A 12,038-nucleotide genomic window follows, 5' to 3' on the forward strand; every position below is an offset into this window, starting at 1 on the left:
AAATTGGCCCTCAGGTATCAAAACTTTGAGAACCCCTGCTCTAGGTGGTGTGTGTGTGGGGGGGGGCTGTGTTTAAAAGCCTGTTTGTGACCGTAACTGCAGCACAGACCATTACACTTGGGTGGATTCCACTACTAAGCAGTTAAAGTGACATTATCGGAACAGGAGAATGAAGTGAGGGGAGGTAGAGTGAAAAGAGGTGGGGCAATCAAAAAAGACGAAGAAGAAGAAAAAAAAGGGAAAAGTGAGGAGAGGGGTCCAGAGACAGATGTAAGAAAATGAAAGACGAGCTTTGATGAAAGCAGTGGGTGGTGCATGAAAATAATTATATAGAGTCACAAAATGTGCAGATAAATATTTGCAAGCTCTAGAAGAGACAACAAATCAATAATCTGAGTTAAATTAGCAAAGAAATAAACAAACGATAATTAAACACACAACCTTTCCACTGCACGAAAACGCATGAAAGAATAATAGAAAGTCAGTTTTGTGACTGAACCTTTTCAACTCAGTGAAACAAATGTTCTCTCCAACACTGTGCTGTAATGATAATCCCAATTCGGGAATAAAGAATTTCTGCACAACAGATATGAGGGGTCCATACGATCACCTGGCAGAGAAAACATCCCCTGGTGCCAACCTTATACTCAGGAACGTGTCGAGAACTTCAGATTTGAATAGAATGGAGAGCCACGTCAGACAAATTGGCACGAAGATGTTTCTCTGGCAGAGACACGATGAATGCTTGCCATAACGCACACATGCTCAGCAGAAGAAAACATGTCACAGCCTGCCACATGCTGGTCACATTCACTGACACAGTGAGCCACCAGTCAACTGACAGCCTGACTAATTCATTAGATATCTCAGTATCTGCATATGCACCGACACGAAAACTTCAAGGTTCACTATGTCAATCATCATGTTAAAAACATGAGAGAACAAACATGCATCAGAATTAAATGCAAAATAATAAAGCAATGAAAACATGTTTGCTTTGGGTCTTTTAGAAATTATAACATCACATAGTTTGCCAAGCAGAGAGTACGCTGACTCCATTGTTTACAACACTCAGCGCAGTTTGCAGTGCATGTAGCAAACTACACATAGCAGCTGTGAAGACAGAGCCCGGCAGTGTCTTCTCAGTAAAACAACCGTCACGTCACATTGCACGGGCATATCACCGTTTGTGGGGTCACTGACCAGCTATTATTTCTGAGAGCAGACAGAAACAGCAGATTTATAAGTGAGCATCACACCACATCTTCCCATTCATTCATATAATATCAGCAAAGGTAAAATTCTCATTGAATCTTCCAAATTGAATAAGTGAATACGTGTGGATCAATTATGTAAGACACATCTGTCGAGTGCTGGCACGGTGCTTTGATAATTGGCCCCCAGGCTGTAAAACTGAAAAAGAAGTATACATCTGCTTTAACTCACCGGACTGGTGAGAAGAATTCAAAGAGAATCTAAAAGAAATGTACTAAATACTGACATACTTAAATTCACCTGAGAATGAAGAACAGTTGGACACAGTCTGCCATGTTGCACCGCCATGTTTGTACAGGAGCACAAAATGTACAAATTTAACAGTGGCAACAGAGAGGGCTTTTTTGTTTTTATGCTACTTGAGAGCCAACATAGTTTTTCATATAGACTTGAACTGGAAGAATGAGGCATTAAAAAATACAGCTGGTAAGCCACTAAACTACACTGGTTCTTTAAATCTGCACATTTGACACGATCGTGAAAGTGTGTGTTTTGACTGAAAAATGACTGGTGTCATGTCTGTGTAACAGTGTGCTACGAGGATTTCAGTACAGCCTTTGAATGACATCTTGATCCATGTGGCAGAGAGGGAAGCAGTCTTGATTAGTCACACTTGGATGTGGACAGATAGAATTACCATGTTATCAATAGAGCCTCTGTGCTCCCATCGTAAAACTTATATCCTTGCCACAAGAGTCAACATGTCTGTCAACAGCAATGACACTCTAAGACTTTTGATGATGTTTTTCAACTATATTTTACCCACGTTTTTCTCTGTACTAGAGTTTGAACAGGCAACTCTAACTCAAAGATATAGCCAAGTGTAAAATACAGTAAACATGACATGGAAAAGCGATGCAGAATAGCTAGCATGGGCAGTGTTTCTGCAGGTACAACCTACTGGTGAATGTAAAAACAAATGAGGGCCTGCAAATAAACAAGCACAGTCATTGGACACCATTATAAATAATGCAAAAAAAGGAGGTGGTGAAATAAATTGGTAGCTTTATGCTTAACAGCAGCGGAAAAAAATATTTAATACAAATACAGTGAGTAAAAATTAGCATCATTTATTGGTGAAGTTGCATGTTCCAGCTGAATACCCGTCTGAATATCCAACTGCTTTGCTTGTCACTATTGTGCATTTGTGTCGTGTACAAAATGACGTCACATGCCACACGCCAACGTTAGGGCGGATGCTATAGTAATGGAAATAACCTAAACTGCCTGGAGTCTACCTGTGCCAAAACTGTATAGTGGGAAAGCACCATATGTAGTCTCCAGTTGGCATCAACACTCAAAACATAGTTAGTCTGTCCATTGTGGGCTATTGTAAAAACATGGTGGTCTAAAATTTGCAACCCCCTGGTATAAATACAGGGCTCATTCCGGGACAATGATTTTAGACTTGAAAATGAAGTATAATTATTTTATCTTAGATTTCTGCTGAATGAAACCTACTTCACCTAATTTTTTAACAGTGGACCTTTAATGATAAACTAGATCTAACAAACATGGATTGTAAAATGGTGGGGCATAAGACCTATAATGTTTTTTTTTTGTTTGTTTGTTTTTTCAAATTCCAAGGTAACTGTATTAAATCACCGTAAGGGGGAAAAGGGAAAAGGAACACTTTGTTTACAACAGGTTTCTGCAGCAAGAGTTTCAAAGAAATATAGAAAAACTTGCAATAATATGAGGCAGGTTGTATATACTACTCACACCAAGTTAGGGATATTCAACAAGATTATCCCTATGAAAAGTTCATGCTACAGTGATATTCTACCATGAAAGCAGGGCATTTAAAGGGACACTGTGTAGTATTTATGGGTTTATATGACCAGAAATCCACTTTTTTATACATATTATGTGCTCCTGCATTGTCTAGTCGCTGTATAATAGTTTTTGTTTCATTTTCGTAGTGTTTCAAAAAGTCATTTAAAATAACATGGTCACGGGCCGCTGTTGCATTTCCACTGTTAGCAGCGAGACGCCATGTTTCTACTGGAGCCTGTAAGGACAAACGCGAGAGAACAAATCAAGCGCCGCTTTACTTGTAGCGGAAGTCCCGCCTCCACTCTCTCCACTTCGTCTGCTACGGCCGCGGTAGCTCGCCCTCTCCCTCGCCGGCTTCTGACAGCTCTACCTCGGCTACGAAGAGCTGTCCCTCGTCCTCGCCCTCTCCCCCTCCCTCTCGTTGTCTGAATAAATACTAGAACCTCATCTGCTGAAACGGAGAAAGACGACGAGGACGACATTTGACCGGCTGAGGATACCGTAGCGCTCAGGTCAGGGAGGGGGTGAGCAGAGGAGCAGTTTGTTGTTGTAAATGTCAGCCTCTCTAGATGTCAATATAAACTACTTACTTCACCTTTAAGTAGAAGGATGCAATGGTAATTTCTTTATCTCAAACAAGAGCTGTGGTGGCAATACCACAACAACAAATCTCAATGTCTCAATAACTTGATCAATTGTAATGTTGTCTTGGTCTCATGATGTCAACATTTGAATATTTAAACATGTGTATCTCAGCCAATACATTTTTGCCAGATATGCATGAAGCTAAAACAGAGGAGGCAAATACAACAGAGGGGATGAGCCCCCAATGAGCCCATGTAGTTCTGGCAGAACTATTTCACCATGTGCCAGCCTGCTGTCGTCTCATTTAACCCATGACTGTTTCTTAAGCCCAATTTATACTCCTGCGTAAAGTGCTCTGCGTAGCTACGCAGAGTCCTCTGCGTCGACGCAGAACCTGTCGAAGAGCCTCTGCGTCGTCTCCGGGTGCACGGAATATTTTTTAAGTGTCCGTCACTCCGTCAAGGGACTACGGAGACGGCAAGAGCTGCGATTGGTCCTCAGGACAGGCCGAGCTAAGCTGCTCTGTGCCGGCTCTCAGTGCGCTCCAGGCGTCCTGACAGAGGCGGAGCTGATCCCCGCCGATAACGCCGCTGCCGAACTATAAATACGTCATATCTTAACACACACAGCACATGTTTAGACTCTAAATGGCCAATTTCTCGCCTCAAATTATCTTAAAACTGCGTTCCGTGACACAGAAAAGTGAGAAACGGCCACTTTTTCAACAACAACAGTCTTTCTCTCTCTTTCTTTCTCGGACGCCATTGCTCACTGTAGCCAGAAGCACAACAACCTTGCGCAGCGACCCCTACTGATCGGGCGGGAAATTGCAGCGAGTGTCCGTCACCACGACGCAGAAGTATAAATGCTCGAGGCGTCTCCGTGGTGACGCAGACGGATAACGCATACGCAGTCGGAGAAGTATAATGTGGCCTTTAATGATCAGATTTTGCTGCAGACCTACCTGTTGACTTAGCACCTGAAAAATCAACCACATAAGAATATATCAGATCTGATTATTATATGATGCCAGTGTTACGTGTGGTTGTGTTTAAACCATGTGCATGTTCATATGCAACACCAGTTACGGTGACAGCAAAATCTGTCACCAGTGCAGAGTGTGACACCATCACTAGCAGACACCCCACATCCATCAGGAATAAAGACTCAGACTGTTGTATCACTGACATTTTATACTGCCACTTTGCACTATTTCAGATTGCAATACTTGTAAAAATAATGCACTGGTTTGTTTTTAGTCATATATTCATCCATCCATCCATCCATCCATCCATCGTCTACCACTTTATCCTCCACAGGCGAGTCACAGGGGGTAATGTGCCAATCTCAGCTGACACAGGACGATATTTTTAGTCATTTATCTCTTTTGAAATAAAATAATTGTATGCTACTCTTTATTTTCTTATATTTGTATTTTATTTTGCACTAATATATGCTTGGTTTTTGCTCTTGTTTTTGCAACAAAGTCCAGAACAGATTCCTCGTATCATGCTAAGCTTTACCTGCCAACAAACCCAATTCTGATTGTGAAAATGGTCGTACCATCTTCTGAACAATACCAAATCTATAAGCAGTATTTGTAAGAGCAGGAGTATTATACTGGCTTCTATATATGCTGGGATCTACAGGAACTAGTGGATAGTCATCTTTCTCCATGCTCTGGACTGCAAAGTGTCCCATAACAAACACACTCTTCACCTGAAAGGCTGTTTTTGGTATGCATCAGACACATCGACTGTTTGTGTGGCCCAACTTTTTAGTCCTTCATTTTATTTGTCCCAACACATCCTAAAAGGCCAAGTCCCTGTCTCCATGTTTATTGGGAAACTGTGGTCTCGCTCTGATGTTTGCTTTGGACCGAAAAGGCTTTCTCCTGTCATACCGCCCATGAGGGTCAAACTGGAACAACCTATAACTGATTGTAGATGCATGTGCTTTGACAACACTTGCGAGAGTTGATGAAATGTTGGATTGGGATGGGGTGTTCTAGACTTGATTTTACACAACATGACCTGCTGTAGCAATGAATTTGCTATGGTGGTCAGAATTGAACATACCCGCAGCCACTTAACTCCTTTTCTCATTTACTGATAATTTGACTTCTACATTATGAACTGTCATCCTCTTTCTTTTTACCTTTTTTGAAAGGATTTATGGAAAGATAATTATCCATAATTGTCTCAATTAATGACAGATATGACAGCCAATAACTAGATCTCAGTTATTACGCAGTCATGTAATGAAGAAGCCAACAAGCCAATAAAACATAAGACAACTATTTTATTAGGGCTGACACCAATTCCTTAAATCCTTGAAGCTTTGATTATTTACATGGTCACCATTTGAAGTGAGGCTTCAAATAATACCAAATATTTTTTTTAGAAATGTGATTAATTATGGATTGATATTAATGATTCTTAGTTATTCCCACACAAGGAAATTCAATCTTTGTGATAGTTTTCTGTGTCACAGCGCTCATCTAACGTTACCAGCAGTGACACCAGAACAGTGAAACGTGATCGCATGAAAAGGTTACAAACGACAATGTTTAAAGATGTCGGAAAAGTTAAGCATCTGGAATAACTTGCACATCTGTGAAAATTACCCACCGGTGTGTCTGATAAACCAAATAAACTTCTGCTATACCACAAATCTATACTATAAATTTGAAAAGGAAATTTAAATTGATTTTCACATTGGCTATGCTTCGACAAAATGTATGGTGCTTTATTTCACTGCTAAACACAAACGGGGAACTCATTAAAGTTTAAATGGTTAGTCTGAAGTGATTCTGCAGTCTGAAATGGGTGTGTGAGTGGAATGCTAAGGCCCTCTGCTCCAGAAGAGTCAACTATGCTAGAGAAAAAGAGCAAAACTGTACTTTATGAATAAAGAAAAAGACAGGAAACTCCCCCAGTCCTTGACCCCTCGTCTCATGAAAGGAAATAATAATGTTATGCAAATTGCTCAAGGGAAAAAAGACTCTAAGCTTGTAAGAGAACATGCAGAAGGGAAAATAAGGTGAGACCTCCCTGAAAAGGTGAAATCAATCATGGTGCTAGTAGAAATCAATCATTTTGTTAGTAGACAGAAAAGGCAAGAATATGGACGGCCTCCATCACAGGCTCAACAGGCCTATTCAGTGCAACAGCCATCGATGTCGGTTACCAGGCAAATGCTACAAGTGGTAAAAACTATGATTAACATTCAAAAACTGGCACTGAACAACAGGCCAACGATTTCCAAAGGGCGACTGTCGACTTGTGTTTCAGGGCCCATAAATTTCCATAAACTTACATGTACAGGTGACATTCCCAGGTGGTACTGCATTCCGACAAAATGGTTTATGACAAGCATGCTTTGGAGGATTGCACAGTAATTTACATCATTATGCATCATGTGTACATTCTGCATTGAATGTCCAGTGTAACACCTCGGAGAGTTAATAGGCATAAATAAATAAACTCTATCTACTACTACTATCATGGTTCTGAAATAAGAATATGTTTTGCCAGCAGCACTCCTTTAAAGCTCCCATAGACTGGAAGTTTCATTTAACGCTGTTTTAGCTAATTAGCTCATTTATGAAGCCCTAAAGTTTCGAAACAAACAGTTCCACCACTGGAGAACGCTGGGTTTTACTGTATTCTCGGGCTCTGCAAGTGGGTCTTAAAAAGCCTGGAATCATTACTTAAGGATCACTTCTTCTGAACAGCAGATCCTCCTGCTCCGGGCACAAGTCGTTGTGTACATGCGAACCACAGAGGAAGAACATCTGTTGACTCCGGGTCAAAGGGTGTAAAAGGGACTGTGGCGGGGAGTAATGACGAAGCCATTTTTTTCAACATTGTTAAAACAATGTTTTGATAATGAGTAGCAGTGGATTCATCATTCCAAAGGGGGAGCTACGCTTCTGAGAACTGATGTGCCAATTAATTCACTTCCTGGTACCTGGCCACAAGACAATTGAGAAAGCTCGCGTTGGCTGCCCAGTCACAACACAGTTCTGTCTTCTGGGGGTGAGATTTTCGGTCTGTAACGGCGCGGCTGACTAGAGCCTCAGTGAGGAGAGATTTCGATCGGCTCGTTTGCAGCAACTAGAAGGTTTTTGACCATAAAAACAAGTTAATGTATGCAAGTAAACCTCCATAACATACAATATGTGCAATAGGACCACCAAAAACAACCAAATATAATAAGAGGCAGCAGTTTTGAGTGGGTAGCCACAGTATTTATGATTGAAGTACAAAATCCTTTAGTGTGGCCAGATGAAAATGCTCATGCAAACTCAATGTGCATTTCATATGAGGAATCAAGCAACTGATCTCACCTATTTTACTGTTATTGGGTTAGCCTGACTAAACCCATCCATCCCTCTTCTACCACTTTATCCTCAACATGAGGGTTGTGGGGGGCGCCAGTGCCAATCCCAGCTGACATAGGGTGAAAGGTGAGGTACACCCTGGAAAGGTCACCAGTCCATCACAGGACCACATGGAGACAAACAACCATTCACTCCCACATTCACATCTACGGTCAATTTAGAGTGTCCAAATTGCCTAATGGAGAAATCTGCATTTTTTTGGACTGTGGGAGGAAACCAGAGAACTTGGAGGAAACCCACACACACAAAGGGAGAACATACAAACGCCATGCAGAAAGGCCCTTGTTTTGATGGAGTTGCGAACTCCGGTCTTCTTACTGCAAAGATAAACGTGCTCTGACTAAAACCAGACTTTTAAAATACATGTTAGTAGGACTAAAATTCTACTGAATCAAATCTTTCGAAGTCTAACACACCCTGATCCTGAAGTTGGGAATCAATTTATTATCACATGTTTTCATTTAGTTGGACCTACGCTCCACAGTTCCCACCAGCATGCACCTCCAGTGCATTTTTGGACAGATGAGGAAAATGATTTATGGTCGGTCAGCTTAAAAACTGAAATATTTTGAAGTTAATGGAGGGTAGACAAGCAATGACACTTGAAATGCTACCAATTAGACACCAGCTACAGCTGTGATGTAACGGCTCAACTGGAAACCACCAGCTACTAAAAAGATATATATATCTTAGCATATTTCAACATAGCATAGTAGAGTTGCGCACACTTAATTCAAAAAAAGGCTTCTCTGCTAGTGTTCATATACTGGGACAAGGAAAGCTGCCAATTAAATGGTAACGTTACAACTGTAGCTAAGTTCAACTGCACATGGCAAAATACCGACTGAGAACCAAACACAAGGCAGAGCAGACACATGCGCATCTTGAAGTATTCTCCTAAATTTTCAACACCTGAGATTGTCCTACTGAGCCCGAGTGTCAGCCAAGTGTTACAGTATGTTTCTACATTTTACACAATGTAGATTGAAAGCACCTGCACTCCTATGTGCATACATATACAGTATACAAGAACACCGTATAAATGTTGAAAGTTTCTCTTCCCGTTATTAATTCCAGAAATCAGGAGGTTTAGGATTTGAGATCCATCTGACCTTTGTGGACTATTTCCAATCTGTGTCGATGGAAAGTTTCCACTGCAACAATAACATACCGTACCGATGAAGTCTGAGAAAGTAAGAAACTCTGCCAATGCGTTCTCCCACACTTTCAGCAAACCATGCATACACACACACACAAACAGACCTAGATGCAATACATGAGATGCTAAAGCAGACACTTCTTACACCACAAGTCATTTAAATACTATTTAACACTAATGGCAACATGAAATGGAAATGGTGTAAAAGACAAAGACAGGCTGTGAAATCATCTTGAGCCCAGAGGCGTACGAAAATTGGAAAACTGAATAATTTCCATGTTTGGGTGAATTTGGATTTTACATCGTAATAAGTCACTATCATCTCAAACTACTATAGAAGAGAATTACATGTGTAACAAAAAATGTACATGTGCACATTTTTGTTTTATTGAAAAATAAAAATAAGCCCTGGTCAGATCTCAAAACAAAGCATATTACCGACTGTGTGCTGAGCCCACCCACCCTTAGCTCTGAGAGGAGATGTACATTTTTCTCATTCCATTCTCCAACACGTTAACATCTGTCCCAGGTTGAGGCTCTGTAGGGCTGTATTAGTTACGCCTACAGCAATCTCCTTGAGAATCCAATGACTGCAGGCTACATCTATGCTTTACAAGAGCCCTCTTATCACTCATTAAAGGACACATACCAGCAGGATGAAGTGTAACATACTGTATACAGCCAACTCTGTGCTCTTTCCTCACCTCTGATAACACAGCTAGTAGCTCTCCTTCTGCTGAATACCATTCATTAATTTGTCAGAAAAGAAATGTGGATGAACACTGAAGCTAGAGGAAATGCTACAAAACTAAATCAAAATAAATAAACAAAACATAAAATGCATGATATTATTGTGGACTCTATGACACTGTCTGGAAGCAGACATTATACTATCCAGACCTGCAGCTATTAACATAAATCATGGATAACTGACATGTTTTGACAGACAGTTGTATTTTAACTGGAGCAGCTTTTCCAGCAGGGATCTCAAACTCAAATGACCTGGGGGCCACTGAGCATCTAGTCTGGTCAGGACAAGGCTGGTCAAGTGAAAAAACAAATGTTTCTGTTAAGTGGGGGTCGGAAATATGAGCAGAAAAATCAATCATATCTGGATAAATATTCAATTTCAAAATAAAAATGTTTTTATATGGAACGATATATAGTTCACAATCAAAAAACCATTGAGGATGTGCTGTAAATTACCACACGACAACAATCAGCCAATCATATCAGTAAACTGGATGCGTAACCGCAGCATCTCCATCACTGAACAGCTTGCTTAATTTTCAGGTCACATTGTATCAGCAGCCACACCTCACTCTTTGTTTTGTATTAGAGCTCCTGTCTATTTTAATTGCAAACCACTCGCATTTCATCTTTCATCACAGTTTCAACGTCTCACATCACAGTGTTGCAAGGCATTCCAAGACCAACAGATGGGCAGTTTCATACTGAAGAGTCCTGATATTTAGTTGAGTAAAGAAGAGGATTGAAACATATTGTTAAAAACAAGTGTTGACTACACAGATGTGCATGTTTATAAATACAGTATATTTGACTCCAAAATGTAGCACGTCCGTGTGTGGGTCCTATCCTTGTGAGAAAAAGAGGAAGGAATGGGCTCATGGCATTTGTTTTCAACAAAATTTGAACTTTCATAAATCAGGGTCATTCAATTAACGTCAACAATGACGATATTTGCGTTCTTTAAACTGCCAAGAATGTGATTTTTCCAAAAAGTACATGACATTATCAGTTTGCTGGTGTAATCCAAATTTGAAAGTACACCACATACAATATCCTCAGTTTCTCTTCTTATGGTGGGGTCAGAGGTCAAAATCTGATTCTTAACATCTATAGAGCTTCTTGGGATTAAGTCGTTTTAACAAGGACATTTCAGCCCATCAGGTTGAAGGGAACCCCATCCGCTTGCCAACCTCTGGAAGTCTCCAACCAAACAAATCCAAGCTTGGTGCACAAGAGAGGAAAAAAACTGTAATTTTACAAGGCAGCCGGGCCCCTCCCAACACGCAGACATGCCTACACACCAAGAGACTGTGTGTGTGAGTGTGTCTGTATGTGAATTATAACCACCAGGAGCAAGCACAGCATTCCAGCACAGACAGAGACGCACAGTTTTCATGGGGGTCAAACGACAACACTGTGGTCACAGGTTATATACAAAAAAAAAACTTACCATTTCTTAGTACATTCCACCATCAGTTCCTGATAGGAGGCAACAAACTGGAATTTGGAGGCATGCTTCCCCACACGTTGCAGTCTCTTCCAAACAGAGGCCATGTTTCTGCGGGAGCAGGAATTTTCTGTATGCCTATCCCGTCCTGGACTTCCTTCTTTCGGCTTCCTTTGCAAACGTTCACGCTAATGTTTAAATGTATCCAAGCATATCCAAGCCACATAGACACACAATCGATAGTTCACTGGAAGCTCTACTAAAAAATATAAAAGATAAGAGTGCACATCCAGTTGTAGCTGCTGATGTTTACAATCTGGCAGATTTGTCCACATGTAAGGAACAGCAATCTCTGCAGCAGCAAGCAAGATCAGTTTTGACAGGATGCATGATTTTATGCAGTAAAGAGCTCCATTGTTTTGACATGCATGGTGAGTAATCCTCTGGGTCTAAACATCACCCGTCCATCCGAGAGGCTTCCTGTAAAATAAAGAGAAAAAGCTACAGTCAGAAGATAAACAGACTGTAAGACTTATGCATTCTTTGAGGATCTTTGCATTTTCAACACTTAACATCTAGTAACTCAGAGATGCTTTGTTTCCTTTGGCTGTCGCGCTGCATGTGTTGCGACAACACACTTT

At 40.8% G+C, this 12,038-nt stretch overlaps 1 protein-coding gene across 1 annotated transcript in view; it reads right to left on the reverse strand.

Annotated features, from left to right (window-relative positions):
- ehbp1 (EH domain binding protein 1) overlaps positions 1-11,504 on the reverse strand; it is a gene marked incomplete at its 5' end in the record, with an annotated part of 139,893 nt that extends 128,389 nt beyond the window's left edge. The window contains one exon of the mRNA XM_083898167.1: positions 11,401-11,504. Within this exon, the coding sequence (XP_083754293.1) occupies positions 11,401-11,504 (104 nt within the window). The remainder of the gene's footprint in view (positions 1-11,400) is intronic.
- Between the last annotated feature and the right edge of the window lie 534 nt (positions 11,505-12,038).

Source organism: Microchirus variegatus (assembly GCF_963457635.1).
Source record: "Microchirus variegatus genome assembly, chromosome: 11".
In the NCBI taxonomy this organism is placed as follows: domain Eukaryota; kingdom Metazoa; phylum Chordata; class Actinopteri; order Pleuronectiformes; family Soleidae; genus Microchirus; species Microchirus variegatus.